Source organism: Pseudophryne corroboree, chromosome 1 (assembly GCF_028390025.1).
Source record: "Pseudophryne corroboree isolate aPseCor3 chromosome 1, aPseCor3.hap2, whole genome shotgun sequence".
Classification (NCBI taxonomy): Eukaryota; Metazoa; Chordata; class Amphibia; order Anura; family Myobatrachidae; genus Pseudophryne; species Pseudophryne corroboree.
In genome coordinates, this window is record NC_086444.1 from 310,149,981 (window position 1) to 310,172,342 (window position 22,362).

The window sequence follows — 22,362 nt, forward strand, 5'->3', positions numbered from 1 at the left end:
TATCGAGAGACCCTGAAGGTCTGAGAACCAATGCCGTCTGGGCCACACTGGAGCGATCAGAAGTAGGATTCCTCCTTCTTGCTTGAACTTCCTTATTACTCTGGGCAGGAGTGACACTGGAGGGAACACGTATGGCAGCCAAAAGTTCCATGGAATTGCCAGTGCATCCACAAACGCTGCTTGAGGATCCCTTGTCCTTGCCCCAAAGACCAGGACCTTGTGATTGTGTCGAGATGCCATCAGGTCCACATCTGGAAGACCCCACTTGTCCACGAGGAGTTGAAACACTTCTGGATGGAGGCTCCACTCTCCGACGTGTACGTCCTGACGACTGAGAAAGTCCGCTTCCCAGTCTAGGACCCCCAGAATGAACACTGCCGATATGGCTGGCAGGTAGTGTTCTGCCCACTGAAGAATCCGTGATACTTCCCTCATTGCCATGCGGCTTCGAGTGCCGCCTTGATGATTTATGTACGCCACCATGGTGGCGTTGTCCGACCGTACTTGAACAGGTCTGTTCTATATCAAACACTGGGCCAAGTTCAATGAGTTGAACACCGCCCAATATTCCAGAATGTTTATTGGGAAGAGAGACTCCTCCTTGGTCCACCGACCCTGAAGGGAGTGTTGCTCCAACACCGCGCCCCAACCCCTTAGACTGGCGTCATAAGGACCCAGTTGGAGATCCAGAAGGGATGACCCCTCAATCGTTGGTCCTGAAGCCACCAGCTTAGTGACAGACGGACCTCCGGAGATAATGAGATCATATGAGCTCTGATCCGGTGAGGCAGGCCGTCCCACTTGGCAAGAATTAGCCTCTGGAGAGGGCGGAAATGGAATTGAGCGTACTCAACCATGTTGAAAGCTGACACCGTGAGACCTAGCACTTGCATTGCCGAATGTATCGACACTTGCGGACGAGATAGGACGCATCGAATCCTGTCCTGAAGCTTCAAGACTTTCTCCTGAGACAAGAACAACCGTTGGTTGTGAGTGTCCAACAACGCTCCCAGGTGCACCATGCTCTGAGCAAGGACCAGGGAGGATTTCTTCCAGTTGATGAACCACCCGTGGGCTTGCAGGAACCGGACAGTTAAATCTAGATGACGTAGGAGAATCTCTGGGGAAATTGCCAGGATCAACAAGTCGTCCAAGTACAGTAGGATCCTGACCCCTTGATGGCGGAGTACAGCCATCATTACCGCCATTACCTTGGTGAAGACTTGCGGAGCCGTGGTCAAACCAAAAGGTAACGCCCAAAACTGGTAATGGAGGTTACCAAACGCAAACCTCAGGTACTGCTGATGCGACACTGCAATGGGAATATGCAGGTAAGCATCCTGTATGTCCAGTGAGACCATATAGTACCCAGGCTCCAAGGCCAGAACAACAGAGCAAAGAGTTTCCATATACGAAACTTATAGGAAACTTGGAGACCTTCACAAACTTGTTCAAGGACCTGAGATTGAGAATGGGCCGGGAAGACCCATTTGGTTTCGGGACTAGGAACAGCGGTTAATAGAACCACTTGCCTCTCTGAGCCAGAGGCACCTGTACTACCATTCCTGTGTCCAGAAGGGACTGTACCACTGAATGAAGAGTCTTTGCCTTCACCTGATCCGAAGGGACGTCCTTCAGGCAAAATCGATGAGGGGCGCGAATCTTGAAGGATACGGCGTAACCTCGAGTGACGACTTCCCGTACCCAGGCATCAGAAGCGGTCTTCAACCATTCCTGTGCAAACCCTAGAAGTCGGCCCCCCCCCCCATCATGCGGCAGTCAGTTTTGGAAGCGGGCTGGCGCCCAAACGCTGACGGAGTGAGGGAGAGAGAGAGATGCAGCTCCAGGGCGAGAACATTTACTCTAAATGGAGCCCTGGAGCTGGGGGAGGGGCTACAGGTCAAAGCCTTATCCCCCTGTTGGACTTCACCACCGGGTACTGGGGGCTTAGTAAAACGGTTTTATAAAAGAAAACATGCCATGGTGGTCTAGTGGGGTCCCTGTACTACCACAGTGTCCACGCCAGCGCCCGCCTCCCACGTGGGATTGCGATTAACAGCGGGTCCCATTGAGGGGACCCCTTACCTCCTCCCTGTAGTGCGGCCACGCGATCCGGGAGAGCAGCGGTAGTGTGTGTGACTAACAATGAAGAAAACCGGAGCCTCCGCAGTAGGTACCCTGCAACCAGGGCGCGGGAGTGTACAGTGCCGCTGGGGGAGGTGATGGAGCTGCAGCAGGAGATGTCTGACTGACATCTAACATAGTCAGTGTCTCTGCTGCAGCCCTTCAAGTCTTCAAAATACTTTAAAAGCTTCTTTCAGGGCTGCTGGAGCAGCCCCCCTGTTAAGTACCTGCCTACTGCATGGCACCAACTACAAAACTGAGCTCCTATGCATGGAGGCGGGGTTATAGAGGAGGCAGCGCTAGGCATTCTGGGAACAGTCAAAGCTTTGAGCCTGTTGGTGCCTCGGATCAAGATCCTACTCTACACCCCAATGTCATTCCCTGTGGAGCCCAGTGTACCCCCCAGCAGAAATATTATTACTCACTTTAGCTTTATCAGATATAGGTAATAGGGTGTTAACCACAACAAAAAGCAGTGGCTGCTTTTTGAGCGTCAAAGGTGACCTTTCCACATACTTTACTGACGAGCAAATTTAATCTGGCGTCCTTTAAAGTATGGCCGTTGCCATAAATTTCAAATATACAATGCAAAGTAATCACTGTGAAACATGGTAGGGTGTACGTCATGGTTTTGGGGGTGATTCTAGCAAGGGCATCAGTCCTCTATACCATGCAGAGGGTATCCTGGATTATTTTGTTTAAAGAGAAAATAGGATTTTGGTACTTACCAGGTAAATCCTTTTCTTTGAATCCATAGGGGGCACTGGAGTACCCTTGGATATGGACGGTGTTAGCAAGGACAGGCACTGAATATTTAAATTTCAGTAACTCTCCTCCCTTCCATACTCCCAGAATACCTCAGTGTTTTTTCCTGAGGCGAACAGGAGCGATAGAGAGGATGAACAATGGAGAATTACCTATAACATTATAACATAACGGACAACAATAAAGTTGACACATAACGTAACTGACAACTAAACAGTTAACACCATAACCGATAAATCTGTGAGAATGTGTTACCATAAGATCCACTGAACTTACCACAAACCAGGTAAAACTGCTCTGGGCGGGCGTCCAGTGCCCCCTTATGGATTCAAAGAAAAGGATTTACCTGGTAAGTACCAAAATCCTATTTTCTTTTTCATCCACTAGGGGTCTCTGGAGTACTCTTGGGACGTACCAAAGCTTCCCTCGTGGGCGGGAGAGCTGTTTGGCACCTGTAACACTAGGCGGCCAAAGCTAGACGCTGATGCCGCAAACGTATCAAACTTGTAAAAGCGCACAAACGTGTGCACTGATGACCATGTAGCCGCACGGCAAAGCTGCGTCGTAGAAACCCCACGACCAGCTGCCCATGAAGTTCCCACAGAACGTGTGGAATGAGCTGTTACTGATGTAGGCGGCTGTAACCTAACATGAAGGCAAGCCTGACGTATGGTCAGTTTAATCCGTCTGGATAAGGTGTGCTTAGAAGCTGGCCAACCCATCTTGGCAGGCTCATAGAGAACAAACAACGTATCCGTCTTATGAACTGCAGATGTTCGGGATACATAAACGCGTAATGCGCGTACCACATTCAAAGTTCCAGAATCTTCTGTTAACACAGGAACTACTATTGGTTGTTTGATGTGAAAAGATGACACTACCTTTGGCAAGAAAGCAGGATTCGTTCGAAGTTCCGCTGTCATCATGAAACACCAAATACGGTGGCTTGCATGACAAGGCACCCAAATGTGAAACACGCCTTGCCGAAGCTAAGGCTAGGAGAAAAATTGTTTCCCAAGTGAGAAACTTAATAACTACTTGTTGTAAGGGTTCAAAATATGAAGACTGTAAAAAAACTAAAACCAGATTCAAGTCCCATGGCGCTGTAGGTGGAATGAATGGAGGCTGTACTCTGAGGACACCTTGCAGAAAAGTGTGTACCGACGGCAATAGAGCTAATCGTCTTTGAAAGTAAATTGACAAAGCAGATAGCTGCACCTTTAGTGTAGATAAACGCAGTCCTCCATCTAACCCCGTTTGTAGAAATAACAAGTCGGGATAACTTGAAATATGATGTCGGAAACTTCCGAGCTTCACACCAACCTATATAGGCACGCCAAATTCTGTAATAATGAGCTGCCGTAACTGACTTCCTAGCACGTAACATGGTTGGTATAACCGATTATGGAATGCTCTCTCTTCTTAAGAGGGCGGTCTCAACAGCCACCCCGTCAAACGCAGCCGCGCTAATCGGGGTAAAGGGACGGACCCTGTTGTAACAGGTCCGGACGTAGCGGGAGCGGTCAAGGATCGTCTGCGAGTAGTCCGCGGAGATCCGAGAAGCAAGCTCTCCGAGGCCAATGAGGCGCCACTAGTATGACTGTATGACTCTCTTTTAATCCGTTGTAGCAACAGAGGGAGCAGCGGAAACGGTGGAAACAGATACACGAGGCTGTACGGCCACGCGATTGTGAGCATCCATAGCCACTGCCTTTGGATCTCGCGTTCTGGACACATACTGGGGCGTTTAGTGATTGTGGCGAGATGCCATCAGGTCCACTTGAGGGTAACCCCACCTCTGGACCAACATGTGAAACTCTTCTGGATTTAATGACCATTCTCCTTGATGAAAATCCCGATGGCTTAGATAAACCGCCTCCCAGTTGTCCACTCCCGGAATGAACACTGCCGACAATATCACTTGGTGATGCTCGGGCCAATTGAGGATTCAAGCTACTTCCCGCATGGCCATGCGGCTTCTCGTTCCTCGTTTGTTGATGTATGCGACCGCCGTCGCGTTGTCTGACTGCACTTCTGACAGTCTGAGACCGAAGCATGTGCACTGCTTGTCGTAGCGCATTGTAAATTACCTGGAGTTCCAGGACATTTAGAGACCGCAATCTTTCGTGATCTGCCCAGAGACTTTGGAGCTGACAATTTTGAACCACAGCTCCCCAACCTCTGAGATTCGCGTCCGTCGTTAGAATTATCCAATTCCAGACGCCGAACCGTTTTCCTGCGGTTAGCGTGTGTACTTTGAGCCACCAGAGCTGAGATACTCTGGCCCGTGGCCACATCACCACCATCTGGTGAATCTGCCGATGCGAGGCCGACCACTGTGCGAGCACATCCAGGTGAAAAGGACGTGAGTGAAAACTTCGAACTGAAGCGCTTCAAAGGCTGGCACCATATTTCCGAACAATCGAATGCACAAATGTACCAAGACTGTGCGTGGCTTGAGCACTAATTGTACCAGATGACGAATACTCTGTACTTTCTGTTCTGGTAGGTAAATTATGTTGGAGGATCATCTGTTGAGACAGATTTTGATGATTAGATGGTTCAAGTACGGAACTATTATCACTCCCAGGGATCTGAGATGAGCTATTATCACAGACATCAGTTTGGTGACTACCCGACGCGCTGACGAGAGGCCAAACGGTAGAGTCTGAAACTGGTAATAGTTTCGCCGTAGCGCAAACGCAAGAACCTCTGATGAAGTGGCCAAATTGTAATCCTGTAGCTCTAAACCTGCAATTACTGACCGCAGGGATTCCATCTTGAAGCTGTAGTAAGTGACGTACTGATTTAGACCCTTTAAGTTCAATATTGGTCTGACCGAGCCATCCGGCTTTGGTCCTACAAAAACCTGGAATAACAACCCTGACCTTGTTAGTGAACAGGGACTGTAAATAAACTGCTGAATCTAGTAGAGACTGAATTGCGATTTCCAGAACTCATGCCCCAGGCTTCTTGGTGGCCCTAGCGTTGTAAACCACGTCCTCTACCACCTCTACTAGGTGTGGGTGTTCCTTTACCACGGCCTCGAAAAGGCTGAGGTCTCTAATTTAGAATTAAACAACTTCTTGCTAGCGGAAGGTAATGCTTTCAGAGAGCCCGTTGTGCCGAACTAGTGACGCTGAAAGGCGAGAACTGACCTGACAGACGTCCGTAGAAGCTGTAAGTAAATACTCAGCAGCTTCACCGATGTGATCAGCAAGAAGTATAAGGTGGATGACTTGCAGGCGGATCTGAGTTGTGTTATCAATATAATCACCGCCTCATGTACCCAAATTCCAACCAAACCAGGTCTAAGCAGCACCCCTGCTGCTGTATACATGGACTTTTAGCTTACGCTCTGACGGGTCTTGAAGCGTAGTAGCAGTTGTTACTGGAAAGGTTAAATTTTTTTTATTTTTTTTAATAAGTTTTGACACATTCGAATCCACCATTGGCGGATTCTCCTATGTAGATGTCAGACTCTGAAAACGGGTAACTAGACTTAAACCGGCGAGGTATAGAAACCCGTTTATGCGGATTCTGCCATGCCTCTATTAACAGTCTGAAAACACACTAAAGATCTCTGTTGTTTAGTAAATACCTCATTATTTGTCAGCGGTTCTTCAGTGTCTGTAAAAATGAGAGACAGAGACTGACGTACCGCCCTGATGAGATTATCAATGCCGGCTGTCAATATCCTCACTATATGACTGCTGGTCCAATTCACCTTCCTCATGCTCATCCTGCGAAGTCGCCAGGATGCAATATAGCAGAAACTGGGAAAGTATAAGACAAATGAGAATTATCTTTATGACCCGAACTAGACTGGGACCTGTGCAAAGACCGAGACCTATTCTGAGACCCTCAATTTTTTTCCGCGTGTCTCTCTTGTCGAGCAGCGCCCATTATGTGAGGCAACAGACACTGACAGACATTGCAGTTACACTGCATCTTTGTGTTTGCTGGTGCCTTATTTATTATGTTGTACGGCTGAAGGCAGTGCACGTGGCCAGACTATAGAAAAAACCGATCCAAAAGTCCTACCAACACCCATACGTCATCCGGTGGAGTATTGTTGTAGGACAGCCCTTTCTGGAAAAAAAAACCAGGAAGCATGGTTAAAATGGCTTCCAGCCATGTGCTTACATTGTATAACATAGCATACTAGGTTATAAAGACGTGCCCTTATACTCTCAATATAATGCAGCGTTTCTCAATATAAAGCAGCCTTACTATAACGCAGCCTTTTTCAATATAACGCAGCCTTTCTCAATATAAAGCAGCCTCTCTCAATATAATGCAGCATTTCACAATATAATGCAGCCTTCTCAATCTAATGCAGCCTTTCTTAATATAATGCAGCATTTCACAATATAAAGCAGCCTTTTCAATATAATGCAGCCTTTCTTAATATAAAGCAGCATTTCACAATATAATGCAGCCTTCTCAATATAATGCAGCCTTTCTTAATATAAAGCAGCATTTCACAATATAATGCAGCCTTCTCAATATAATGCAGCCTTCTCAATATAATACAGCCTTTCTTAATATAAAGCAGCATTTCACAATATAAAGCAGCATTTCACAATATAAAGCAGCCTTTCTTCATATAAAGCAGCATTTCACAATATAAAGCAGCCTTTTCAATATAATGCAGCCTTTCTTAATGTAAAGCAGCAATTCACAATATAATGCAGCCTTTCTTAATGTAAAGCAGCAATTCACAATATAATGCAGCCTTTCTCAATTAAAGCACATATTAAATAACTTAGAATCTAGGCTTAACAGCCTGTCTAGTACTGCTGCTGTGGGCATTATGTCCCCCCCTTCAGCTGCGCTGCATGTAAAGGGGACAGACCGTGGCAGCCCTGAGCGATGTCCGCGGTCTGAGTGAGGGCTGAGCCGCCGCAACTCCCCCCCAGCGTGAGCTCCCGTACTGTGTAACGGGCGCTCTGTAATATTGGGGAGCGGTGTGGAGCGGGTATTAGCGGGCGGCGGCAACAGGTATCATTTGGCTGACTCCCCTCAGCGCCGGATGCTTACAGTGGCGTGCGGGTCGGGAGCGGCGGCTAGAGCGGACGCTAGGGAGCCTGTGAAGAGTGGCAGGCAGCAGGGGATTAGCGGCCGGCGGCGGGCAACAGCTATGGCGGCGCGCAGTCCCCACACACGGTGGGGCGGCAGCTGACCGCCCCTGTCATAAATACCTGTGAGTCCTGTGCTGTGACGGGGCTTTGTAGCTGACCTGTGCTCTTGGGCTCTGACGGGGCTTCTCCAGCAAGCTCCGTCCAGTCCCTTCTGCAGCCTCAGCTGAAGTTAGCTGAGCTGCTTGTGGCTGTGAGGGGGCTCCTATTGTGAGGCCCGACAAGCCAAGAGCTGCACGCAGCAGCTTCTGTAATCCCGGACCCATAGCTATTGTGTAAGCTGGGAAGGGATTGTAATCAGAAAAAAGTAGAAAAAAATAAAACCAAAAATATCTAAAAGTAAAATATGTATGTCGTCCCCCCCCTGGAGGTCCACACTTGTGCTTCCTATACATGTGAGCACCGAAAAAACACTGAGGTATTCTGGAAGTATGGAAGGGAGGAGAGTTACTGAAATTTAAATATTCAGTGCCTGTCCTTGCTAACACCGTCCATATCCAAGAGTACTCCAGTGACCCCCTAGTGGATGAAAAAGAAATCTTAGTTTACAAATACTACTGTTTGCAGAAAAAACGTGCCCCGAAAATGGATTATCCAACATGACAACGGTCCCAATCATCTTTCCAGACTACTTCTACAAAGAGAAAATCTATTTACTGAAGTGCCCAAGTCAAAGTCCCAACCTAAATACCATTGAGCACTTGTAGGAAAAGCACTTGTGGGAAAAGCTAGGCACTTGTGTAATGACAAAAGAGTAATCAGACCAGGATACTTTTTTCAGTGCTTTAGGGAATGACCAAATATTCCTTAGGAACGTTTATCAATCTAGTTGAATCCATACCCTAACTAACGATACCAGGCCATAATATCAGCAAACAGTTTGGCAGCAAGGTACTAGTGCTGTTGTCTTGAAATATCCCATTTTGTATTATTCTCTTGTTGTTGGCTATGAATTTCATGAAAGGTTTTGTACTGTCATAACACTGATGTTGTATTTTCTTTATTATCATACACACAGTGTGCAGTGGCCAATTTTGTTACCGGTTTTTGTTATTTTGTACTAACTTTATAAAATGATAAGCAGCATTTGTTAACAGTGCGGAACAATAAAGAAATTTATACAAATATGAGATTTGTCCTCATCTGTTAAAGATACCTCTATATGAGAACTTTTACTTAAAGTTTATGTAAGTTTGGTACGTTTTCATCGTCTGCATTTATCTCCACTTCACCCTTACCCTTTCTATACGGGTGGGATACACCACATCATTGGTTTCTTCATTGCTTAGGTTTCCGGTCCGTCTGGGAGATTTTCCACTGATATAACAAAGTACCACCAAGAGGACTCCAACCTGATGAACCATTGACCGAAAAAGAAACCTTTATGAGCTTCAATCACCTTGAATCTACGCGAGTACGGTGTGTACCCAGAAAAAATCTATCACTCCTGTTCCTTAGGATATCCCTTCCTTTGAAATGATCCACTAAAGATACCTTTATATGAGGATTCACACACGTACCAACGTAAGTTTGGTACGTTAAATTTCTCCTCACTGTTCAGAATAAAACTAGTCTCCTCCATCATCTACCCCCATATATTTGTTGAGACATACTACACTATCAGTCTCCCCCCATCATTTGTATTTTCGAGGAAATTATCCACCATTCTGGGAAGAACCCCTTCTCCAAGGACATCCATCCAATGAATTTCTGATGGGGAAAAGAAACCTTTATGAATATTGACTTTCCTTCGTCAACGTGAGTACAGTGTGTACCCCGTGAAACTGCTCTTCACATTTAGGAACTGTCTTCCCTGCATACCTCCTTTCAAGAGCAGAGACCCCTCCACCATTTGGGACACTATCATTCCACACCCACCATTGGAACATTCCCATCCTACTCATATGCCTTTTTGTTATATGGTGTTGTACAGCGCGGTAAGGTGGTAGTATTTCTCTTTTTGTCCATTTGCCCCTTTGGAGATTGTGTGACATCTCCCTCTACCCACCTTTCGCAGCAGTTCAGAGGGCGCGGCAGGATTTCTTCCAATTCTGAATCCATAAGAACGAATATTATGTCTTCACAAATTATGTGCATGAAACATTTTCTTTTTTTTCCAAGGGAAATAAGGGCAAATACTTACGGGCATGAGCCAAGCTTAAAGCCCAGAGACGCAGGTAAGAAGCAGTGTTAGATATGCAACCAAGGCAGTATTCAATGGTGTGGATGGCCTGATTCATAAATACTTCTGCCACATCAAACTGCAAAACAAATCAAGAAACGACTCATAAGCATATAATCACAGATGAGAGAACAGACAGGGGGCTGGAGGACAGCCATTGACTCACCTTCTCACGGTCTCTTTCTCTTTGGGCCTCATGGCTTGTATGGTTCTCACCTTCTTCCAAATCATGTGACCTGATCAATGACAGCTCTTCCTCACTTCCGTGACGCACTAAGGAATATCCTTTCTGCAGATAAAATGAGGGTAATGAACAATATCACAGGCAGATCTGTAGGTGATAGAAAGGCTCATCGCCCAATTAAACATCCACTACTAAACACATACTGAACAATTTAAATCGGGATGCAGTTAATATACTGGCTGTCGAGATCCCGGCGTTCAGGAGAGTGAAATACCAACAGCCAGTGACATGCCGCAGACAGAATCCTCACAAAAGCTGGGTATTTCTACTAGGCTGGTGGGTCCACATCACTAACCGAGTGGGAATATAACCTGTGGCGAACCCACGAGGGGACTTGCTGCAGGGATTTTGATAGACGGTATGCTGCTGTCGGTATAGTGACAGCCGGCATCACGTCTACCAGTAAATCATCTTTATTCCTTTAAACCTTATGCAGAGGAGACAGCTGATATGCATATCATGCATACAACACATTAACTAAACAATTCAATACTGACCAAAAAATAAGTGAAGACAATACTAAAAAACACTATTAGCAGTAAATTAGCAGGTTTTGATACATATGATGATATTAATGTATTAGATCTGTAATATATTCAATCCTAAATGCTGAAGATATTTCTATATCAAGTACAGCAATTAAAAAAAAATAGCTTCACTGGCAATGATAGATCTTGATTCGATATGGCAAAAATAGTATGCAGACCTAATTATCCATGAGCAGAGCTGGCCCTAACCAATAAGATGCCCTAGGCAAGAATTTGGCTGGTGCTCCCTAGCAATGCCGCTAGTTCCTCCTCTGACCGTGCATCCCTTTCCCAGCACCATCACCCCTCACCCATAGCAGTCCTCATTTTGGTGCTCCTATCCCCTATATTTTAAATAGGAACAGTGCGCACATTCAGCGCACAGCCCAAAAAGGGGTGTGTTCTTGCTGGGAAGGGGCATGGCCATGCAATAGTACCCCCAATTCAAATCACACCACACAGTAGTGCAACTTTATTCACATTTTATCATGCGATAGTGTCCCTAATTCATGTTACATCACACAGTAGTACCACTTTACCTTATATACGTTACTCCTCACACTACATCACACTGAATTGCTCCTTATTCACATAACACCACACTGTGGCTGTATCTGCATACGACATGCTACATTACAGTGATTTCCAGGGATACACTGTAACGTAGCATTTCGTATGCAGATTCAGCCGAATATAGGCATGCCGCATAACATTTTAATCAGCAGAATCCGCTGGTGCTCCATGGCATACCAAATGCCCTAGGCATTTGCCTATGCCTATGACTGGCTCTGTCCATAAGCAGAAATGATCGTTTCATTAACTGATCTATATTACACCTCCATTAACTAATTTCCAATCTGTTCCATTAACTTTAAAAAAAAAAATCCCCCTTAAAATAAAAAGAGAAATCAGTAATTTTTATCGTAATGATATATATATTTTTTTAAACAAAATTATACATAATTGTAATCTAAGGGGCCGATTTAATTGTTTTGGGCAACTAATTTTCCCGTCTAAATGAAACTGTTTAGACGCCCAGACAATTGTCACAATTGAATTGTTGTTTGGGTGCCCATGCACATTGTAATGTTGCGCCCAAACAGACAGGTTTTAGCCGTGTGAAATGGCTAAACCCATCTAAAGTCCTGCTTTGGGTGTCCAAACTCCTGTTCAGACTCCCAAAGTGCAGATTTAGAATACATTTCTTCTCGCACCTCAGAAGGCTGAGAGAAGAAATGTCATCCCTGTGGCTACCGGGAGTCTAAACGGAGCTACAGTTGAATTGCTCGATTTTACGCCCCCTAGTGCTAGCTGCGAGGTAAAACATTAGAATAGGGGCGGTAGTAGTGGACAATGTCCCTCTTGCATTACCTTAACTTTCTTTTACATCACAAATGAAACTTTCTCTTTATAAACAGTGTTAAACAACATGTGAAACTCTTACAAAACGCATACACTTAAGTGCAAAAGTATAATGCAATTACATAAAATTCAGCAAAAGAATAACAACTGGGCTATAATTCACTGAAATACTTTACAATTATGCTACATTAAAAACATAAAGAATGCAATATATGTACCCTGTAATTGCCAAACGTCTGACCTCCATGGTGCTGCCAGTAAAGATACAGAGGTTTCCCAAACATCAGCACAGGAACACAGAGGAACACGACAACCACCAGGAATATTTGGAAACCAATCTAGATAGGAAAAAAAATAAGAATTTACTTACCGATAATTCTATTTCTCGTAGTCCGTAGTGGATGCTGGGGACTCCGTCAGGACCATGGGGATCAGCGGCTCCGCAGGAGACAGGGCACAAAAGTAAAAGCTTTAGGATCAGGTGGTGTGCACTGGCTCCTCCCCCTATGACCCTCCTCCAAGCCTCAGTTAGGATACTGTGCCCGGACGAGCGTACACAATAAGGAAGGATTTTGAATCCCGGGTAAGACTCATACCAGCCACACCAATCACACTGTACAACCTGTGATCTGAACCCAGGTAACAGCATGATAACAGCGGAGCCTCTGACAAGATGGCTCACAACAATAATAACCCGATTTTTGTAACAATAACTATGTACAAGTATTGCAGACAATCCGCACTTGGGATGGGCGCCCAGCATCCACTACGGACTACGAGAAATAGAATTATCGGTAAGTAAATTCTTATTTTCTCTGACGTCCTAAGTGGATGCTGGGGACTCCGTCAGGACCATGGGGATTATACCAAAGCTCCCAAACGGGCGGGAGAGTGCGGATGACTCTGCAGCATCGAATGAGAGAACTCCAGGTCCTCCTCAGTCAGGGTGTGCCCCTGACCAAGTATCAGCTCGGCAAAGTTGTAAAGCCGAGACCCCTCGGGCAGCCGCCCAAGATGAGCCCACCTTCCTTGTGGAATGGGCATTTACATATTTTGGCTGTGGCAGGCCTGCCACAGAATGTGCAAGCTGAATTGTACTACACATCCAACTAGCAATCGACTGCTTAGAAGCAAGAGCACCCAGTTTGTTGGGTGCATACAGGATAACAGCAAGTCAGTCTTCCTGACTCCAGCCGTCCTGGAAACTATATTTTCAGGGCCCTGACAACATCTAGCAACTTGGAGTCCTCCAAGTCCCTAGTAGCCGCAGGTACCACAATAAGCTGGTTCGGGTGAAACACTGACACCACCTTAGGGAGAAACTGGGGATGAGTCCGCAGCTCTGCCCTGTCCGAATGGACAATCAGATATGGGCTTTTTGAGACAAACGCCGCCAATTCTGACACTCGCCTGGCCGAGGCCAGGGCCAACAGCATGGTCACTTTCCCTGTGAGATATTTCAAATCCACAGATTTGAGCGGTTTAAACCAATGTGATTTTAGGAATCCCAGAACTACGTTGAGATCCCACAGTGCCACTGGAGGCACAAAAGGGGGTTGTATATGCAGTACTCCCTTGACAAACTTCTGGACTTCAGGAACTGAAGCCAATTCTTTCTGGAAGAAAATCGACAGGGCCGAAATTTGAACCTTAATGGACCCCAATTTGAGGCCCATAGACACTCCTGTTTGCAGGAAATGCAGGAAACGACCGAGTTGAAATTTCTTCATGGGGCCTTCCTGGCCTCACACCACGCAACATATTTTCGCCCCATGTGGTGATAATGTTGTGCGGTCACCTCCTTCCTGGCTTTGACCAGGGTAGGAATGACCTCTTCCGGAATGCCTTTTTTCCCTTAGGATCCGGCGTTCAACCGCCATGCCGTCAAACGCAGCCGCGGTAAGTCTTGGAACAGACATGGTACTTGCTGAAGCAAGTCCCTTCTTAGCGGCAGAGGCCATGAGTCCTCTGTGAGCATCTCTTGAAGTTCCGGGTACCAAGTCCTTCTTGGCCAATCCGGAGCCACGAGTATAGTTCTTACTCCTCTACGTCTTATAATTCTCAATACCTTGGGTATGAGAAGCAGAGGAGGGAAGACATACACCGACTGGTACACCCACAGTGTTACCAGAACGTCCACAGCTATTGCCTGAGGGTCTTTTGACCTGGCGCAATACTTGTCCAGTTTTTTGTTCAGGCGGGACGCCATCATGTCCACCTTTGGTCTTTTCCAACGGTTCACAATCATGTGGAAGACTTCCCGATGAAGTCCCCACTCTCCCGGGTGGAGGTTGTGCCTGCTGAGGAAGTCTGCTTCCCAGTTGTCCACTCCCGGAATGAACACTGCTGACAGTGCTATCACATGATTTTCCGCCCAGCGAAAAATCCTTGCAGTTTCTGCCATTGCCCTCCTGCTTCTTGTGCCGCCCTGTCTGTTTACGTGGGCGACTGCCGTGATGTTGTCCCACTGGATCAATACCGGCTGACCTTGAAGCAGAGGTCTTGCTAAGCTTAGAGCATTGTAAATTGCCCTTAGCTCCAGTATATTTATGTGGAGAAAAATCTCCAGACTTGATCACACTCCCTGGAAATTTTTTCCCTGTGTGACTGCTCCCCAGCCTCTCAGGCTGGCCTCCGTGGTCACCAGCATCCAATCCTGAATGCCGAATCTGCGGCCCTCTAGAAGATGAGCACTCTGTAACCACCACAGGAGAGACACCCTTGTCCTTGGAGATAGGGTTATCCGCTGATGCATCTGAAAATGCGATCCGGACCATTTGTCCAGCAGATCCCACTGAAAAGTTCTTGCGTGGAATCTGCCGAATGGAATCGCTTCGTAATAAGCCACCATTTTTCCCAGGACTCTTGTGCAATGATGCACTGACACTTTTCCTGGTTTTAGGAGGTTCCTGACTAGCTCGGATAACTCCTTGGCTTTCTCCTCCGGGAGAAACACCTTTTTCTGGACTGTGTCCAGAACCATCCCTAGGAACAGCAGACGTGTCGTCGGAAACGGCTGCGATTTTGGATATTTAGAATCCACCCGTGCTGTCGTAGAACTACTTGAGATAGTGCTACTCCGACTTCCAACTGTTCTCTGGACCTTGCCCTTATCAGGAGATCGTCCAAGTAAGGGATAATTAAGACGCCTTTTCTTTGAAGAAGAATCATCATTTCGGCCATTACTTTGGTAAAGACCCGAGGTGCCGTGGACAATCCAAACGGCAGCGTCTGAAACTGATAGTGACAGTTCCGTACCACGAACCTGAGGTACCCTTGGTGAGAAGGGCAATTTGGGACATGGAGGTAAGCATCCTTGATGTCCAGGGACACCATATAGTCCCCTTCTTCCTGGTTCGCTATCACTGCTCTGAGTGACTCCATCTTGATTTGAACCTTTGTATGTAAGTGTTCAAAGATTTCCCATTTAGAATAGGTCTCACCGAGCCGTCTGGCTTCAGTACCACAATATAGTGTGGAATAATACCCCTTTCCTTGTTGTAGGAGGGGTACTTTGATTATCACCTGCTGGGAATACAGCTTGTGAATTGTTTCCAATACTGCCTCCCTGTCGGAGGAAGACGTTGGTAAAGCAGACATCAGGAGCCTGCGAGGGGGAGACGTCTCGAATTTCCAGTCTGTACCCCTGGGATACTACTTGTAGGATCCAGGGGTCCACTTGCGAGTGAGCCCACTACGCGCTGAAACTCTTGAGACGACCCCCCACCGCACTTGAGTCCGCTTGTACGGCCCCAGCGTCATGCTGAGGACTTGGCAGAAGCTGTGGAGGGCTTCTGTTCCTGGGAATGGGCTGCCTGCTGCAGTCTTCTTCCCTTTCCTCTATCCCTGGGCAGATATGACTGGCCTTTTGCCCGCTTGCCCTTATGGGGACGAAAGGACTGAGGCTGAAAAGACGGTGTCTTTTTCTGCTGAGATGTGATTTGGGGTAAAAAAAAGGTGGATTTTCCAGCTGTTGCCGAGGCCACCAGGTCCGATGGACCGACCCCAAATAACTCCTCCCCTTTATACGGCAATACTTCCATGTGCCGTTTGGAATCTGCATCACCTGACCACTGTCGTGTCCATAAACATCTTCTGGCAGATATGGACATCGCACTTACTCTTGATGCCAGAGTGCAAATATCCCTCTGTGCATCTCGCATATATAGAAATGCATCCTTTAAATGCTCTATAGTCAATAAAATACTGTCCCTGTCAAGGGTATCAATATTTTCAGTCAGGGAATCCGACCAAGCCACCCCAGCGCTGCACATCCAGGCTGAGGCGATCGCTGGTCGCAGTATAACACCAGTATGTGTGTATATACCTTTTTAGGATATTTTCCAGCCTCTCAGCTGGCTCCTTGAGGGCGGCCCTATCTGGAGACGGTACCGCCACTTGTTTTGATAAGCGTGTGAGCGCCTTATCCACCCTAAAGGGTGTTTTCCAACGCGCCCTAACTTCTGGCGGGAAAGGGTATACCGCCAATAATTTTCTATCGGGGGAAACCCACGCATCATCACACACTTCATTTAATTTATCTGATTCAGGAAAAACTACAGGTAGTTTTTTCACACCCCACATAATACCCTTCTTGTGGTACTTGTAGTATCAGAAATATGTAACACCTCCTTCATTGCCCTTAACATGTAACGTGTGGCCCTAAAGGAAAATACGTTTGTTTCTTCACCGACTGAGGTAAATGAGCGTTTTACAGCCCCTGACGGTGTTTGAGACGCCTGGACAGGTACTAATTTGTTTGCCGGCCGTCTCATGTCGTCAACCGACCTTGCAGCGTGTTGACATTATCACGTAATTCCTTAAATAAGCCATCCATTCCGGTGTCGACTCCCTAGAGAGTGACATCACCATTTCAGGCAATTGCTCCGCCTCCTCACCAACATCGTCCTCATACATGTCGACACACACGTACCGACACACAGCACACACACCGGGAATGCTCTGATAGAGGACAGGACCCCACTAGCCCTTTGGGGAGACAGAGGGAGAGTTTGCCAGCACACACCAAAAACGCTATAATTATACAGGGACAACCTTTATATAAGTGTTTTTCCCTTATAGCATTTTAATATATATATACATATCGCCAAATAAGTGCCCCACCTCTCTGTTTTAACCCAGTTTCTGTAGTGCAGTGCAGGGGAGAGCCTGGGAGCCTTCCCACCAGCATTTCTGTGAGGGAAAATGGCGCTGTGTGCTGAGGAGAATAGGCCCCGCCCCCTTTTCGGCGGGCTTCTTCTCCCGTTTTTCTGAGACCTGGCAGGGGTTAAATACATCCATATAGCCCCCAGGGGCTATATGTGATTTATTTTTAGCCAGAATAAGGTACTATCATTGCTGCCCAGGGCACCCCCCCCCAGCGCCCTGCACCCTCAGTGACCGCTGCTATGAAGTGTGCTGACAACAATGGCGCACAGCTGCAGTGCTGTGCGCTACCTTATGAAGACTGAAGAGTCTTCTGCCGCCGTTTCTGGACCTTCACTTTTCGGCATCTGCAAGGGGGGTCGGCGGCGCGGCTCCGGGACGAACCCCAGGGTGAGACCTGTGTTCCGACTCCCTCTGGAGCTAATGGTGTCCAGTAGCCTAAGAAGCCAATCCATCCTGCACGCAGGTGAGTTCACTTCTCTCCCCTAAGTCCCTCGTAGCAGTGAGCCTGTTGCCAGCAGGACTCACTGAAAATAAAAAACCTAACAAACTTTTACTCTAAGCAGCTCTTTAGGAGAGCCACCTAGATTGCACCCTTCTCGGCCGGGCACAAAAATCGAACTCTAACTGAGGCTTGGAGGAGGGTCATAGGGGGAGGAGCCAGTGCACACCACCTGATCCTAAAGCTTTTACTTTTGTGCCCTGTCTCCTGCGGAGCCGCTGATCCCCATGGTCCTGACGGAGTCCCCAGCATCCACTTAGGACATCAGAGAAACATAAAGGGATATCTACAAACAGACCTCCAAGCACTTGCATATTCCTAAGGGGGATAAAATCATGTTTTCTGTTGTAATCGCCATCATTTGTGTTTGGGTTATCTGATATCATTAAAACTTGCATCACAAAATCTTAAAGATCATTTCAAGTACTCTTCCTGTCAGCGGCGTCTCTAGAGAGGAGGGGACCCGTGTACAGTCACCGGGTGTGGGCCCCCTCCTCTCCCGTCCCGTAGCCGGCAGCAGTGCTGTTGGCGCTCTGTCTGAGCGCTAGAGCCTCTGGAACAGTGCCAGAGTCTACAGCGCATGCGCAAATCTCCCAAAAAATGGAGCGGCGGGCATTTTTTCGGAGCTCTGCCCATGCGCTGTAGACTCTGGCACTGTGCCAGAGTCTCTAGTGCTCAGACAGAGCACTAACAGCACTGCTGCGGCTGCCGGCTATAGGACTCGGGAGAGGAGGGGAACCCACAACCCTGGACAGCACAAAGGTAAGTGTATAGAAGAAATGGGTGTAGTGTGCACTGTGTGGGCCCCCTCTGGACATAGGGGCCCGTGTGCCCCGCACACACTGCACCCATTATAGATAAGCCAGTGCTTCCTGTGCATGACACATCCTGTCTGAGCTGCAAATAGTGCCCCAAGAAAACAAGTGTAACTGACACTTTAAAATTGGTGTCATTGATTCAGGACAATTGTATGTTGTAGTCAAAAAGTCTAGTTTTCATCAAGTCATGTGAACTGCATGCTGATGTGTATCTGAAGTTTTGTTTTTGCTGCATTCCCCAAGTAGTGAACACAGTTCAGACAAAATATCATAGGAACATGAAAAGTTTTAATTATAAAAGGGACACATAAATCATAATTTCTGGGGAGTGAAAATAATCTGCAGAGCATGACAGTGGTGAGGATAGAGCATATAGAAACAATATAAAAGGAAGCGCCAAAGTTGCAGACAAAGGTATGTGAACAAAAGGGAGGAGCACGCTCATGAGAACAATGCAGTTAAAGAAAATACATTTAAAAAAAAGCCATAGAAAATATATCTATCCTGTTTTAAATACAATTCAGATTTAATTATGCATATGCTGTACAATAAAATAGTATAATACTGTAATGTCAAACAAAAAGAGACAAAAAAAAAAACCCTTAAAGCACAACCCTGCACCCCTCTAAAATCCTATATAATAAAAGGCTAATATGCTGGACCTCACCTCTATGGGGAGAATTCAAGTGTTCTGCGTGCCAGTGGCCACTAGATGGTACCCAGCGGAGCAAATCAATTGTTGCTCCGTTTGGGCAGGCACAGCTGCCGGAGCTGACATTACGGGTAAGTTGTTCCGTCATTTTGACAGACTTATAAGTGAATATATATTTATTCTAATGAAAAATGGAAAACTTAAAAAGTCATAAATAATACAAAAAGTTATTGTTTTTGCAATAAAATAAAAAGGTATAAAACAAATTACTAAATCCGAAAGGAGTACTAGATTAGAAGCAGTAGTATCATAATACATAAGGAAGCATACATGTAGTATGCCCAACATGTTTAAAATACAAAAGATCCCAGCCTGGTTTACAACATGATAACACCCCTAATTATTACCATCACTCACCTGCCCCGGGTAGAGAGGAAGGTTAGTTATTTTGCCATCACCACCAGTAAACATAAACATGTTTATGAAGTGAAGAAGAATACTAGGTGCCTCCCTGGATTGCACTGAAGACCACATCAGCCACTTATACACAATCATGAACACAAGGTAACCAAAGATACACATCATAAACAGGATCTCGGGGATGAAGACCAGGAACACACAGAACTTTTTCTTAAAGTGCCTGTGAACAAGAAGCACATGATTAAATTAAAAATGAAATGTATGTACAAGTATTTATTTAGCTTATAGTAATACATTTATCGGTTATTCAGTAAGTGTAGAAAAAAATAAATACAAACTAAATAACATTGGTTTAATATCGGGCAGAGATAATGGGATATGTGTTACTTAACCACTTAACCGACGATTTTTTCACCAAAAAAAGGCTCCGAAATTGTTGGGGGGTTTTATTAGTGAATTAGGTGAAGAACATGAATTTAACCTTATTCAAAATGATTTTATAGTTATAAAAAAAAAAAAAATTATAAGAAGTTATTTTTTTTATTTATAAAAATAATAATAATTTTTATCAAACATCGGAACATCGGTCGGGAAGATCGTTAACATTGTGACCATCGCGACGTTACTTTTACCTACAAGACAGCTGGCAGGTACACACAGGAAAGGGGGGTTCTGGGGGGTGGCTTGCTTTACACTTTCCCAGCGGCTGCCATAGTCTGCTGCCGCTGGGTGGGGGGTCCTGCCGTGCTGACCGATCAGCAATGATCGGCAGCACTGCAACATTGAGGGGAGGGTGTAGGGAGGCAGCAGGACCTTTCTGGTCCCTCCGAGAGCAGCAGCGAAGGGAAGTTTCCCTTACCTGCCGCTGCTAACACCGTTTATCTGACTGGTCGCATCTTGTGCGACCAGGTCAGATAGAGCATTGCCTGGCGTGGTCGCATCTGATGCGACCATGCCAGACAAGTGGTTAACATTACGTTATTTTATATTATATGAAGTACATTTGTAGAGCTCATTCTGTTATGAATTTGACCATGAAGAACAATATAGAACTGGCTCAATGTTCCACTGTCAAAAGTTTCTGTTCTGACAGACAGCACTCAGAGAGAAGTAGTGTTCTCATTACATCTGTCATAACAATGGGCCCAATTCAGATGCAGTGGCAACTTTGAGGATGTCACAACTGAGTGATTATATAAGACTATGCATGCGTCACGGCTGCAGTGTACACGCACGCCAAGGTACATTTGCGATGCCGCTCACAGTGAGGAATCAGATGGCGTGTGATTGACATGAAGAGGCCTTTTAGGGGAGGTAACGGGGAGTGTCTGCAAGAACAAAGGCGTGTTTTCGGGGGGGGGGGTCTAAGTGTGCGATTGCGATCTTGTACACATAAAACATGGCGCTAGCGTTGCAGCTCCCATTCTTTGTGGCCGTGGAGGCACTCAGGGAGTCGATGTTCCTTGCATCAGCATCGCAGTTATGATGGAGTACGTAGTTGCTGCGCATGTAGCGATGGCTTCAGTGAGAAGCTCTGTTCACTTTTGGATGGCTGCTACACTTGCGTTGCCTTGCAGTTCCGTCACTGAAAAGGATCACTGCTGCATCGTAAATGCATCTAAATCAGGCCCAATGCGTGTAGCAACATATATTCTGACATTCAGATGTGTTCTCATAAACCTCAATATACAATGCATCTCGACATGCCTGGTGTGAGAGAAGCACAACAAATGTGAAAAAAAGCTGCTGCTGCATCATTGCTCCTCATATAGTCGCACACAGATATACAAGTGTTTCATGTCAAATTAATCAGTGCCGTCATGTGAAGTGGTTCTGTAACATAGTATAGCGGTTAAGATGCACATTCAAGTACAGTTACATGGGAAATAGTACGCCAAGAAGGGATGTATGGCGCAACTGCTGCAACAGTGTATGGGGGCACACCTGTAAGCCATACGCAAGTGTGAAATGAATAAAGAAGTCAAACGTTAACATTTTAAATCAATCTAATCAGGGGTGGCTTCAAAATTGTCCCCAGAGACCTGTCTTCCAAGTCATATATTAAGAAATATGGCGCTAGCGGAGAAGAGACAAATACTACGGCCCAGTGCAGAGTCTTTGCTCGCTCCTGTGCACTGCACAGCCTGCCCCCGAGACAGATGCACCACTAGATCTAGTTATGCAGACACAACCCGTTGGACAGGTACTATAGGCTATGGGTGACATCACATGTCTAAATGGGTCTTGGAAATTATGGAATTTCAGCAGCTTGAGTCCCTATCATTTTGCTAAACAGGGCCAAACCATTCAAGTATTGTCTGTGATAAATTCTAAAAACCTCAACCAAGAAAACCATACTATCACAGTGGATTCCTGTGACCCAACCCCATTAACCTTAGTGCACCCCAGTATTCGATTTATTTTCATGACGGACTGGGTTGAAACATCTCTGCACTTTG

The 22,362-nt window shown here is 46.2% G+C and overlaps 1 protein-coding gene across 1 annotated transcript in view; it reads right to left on the minus strand.

Moving 5' to 3' along the window:
• The window catches only part of ATP6V0A2 (ATPase H+ transporting V0 subunit a2), a 182,818-nt gene that overhangs the window by 10,161 nt on the left and 150,295 nt on the right, over positions 1-22,362 (minus strand). The window contains exons 15-18 of the mRNA XM_063964483.1: positions 19,901-20,123; positions 12,564-12,683; positions 10,379-10,501; positions 10,174-10,291 (exon numbers count right to left, since the gene is read on the minus strand). Of these exons, the coding sequence (XP_063820553.1) occupies positions 10,174-10,291; positions 10,379-10,501; positions 12,564-12,683; positions 19,901-20,123 (584 nt within the window). The remainder of the gene's footprint in view (positions 1-10,173; positions 10,292-10,378; positions 10,502-12,563; positions 12,684-19,900; positions 20,124-22,362) is intronic.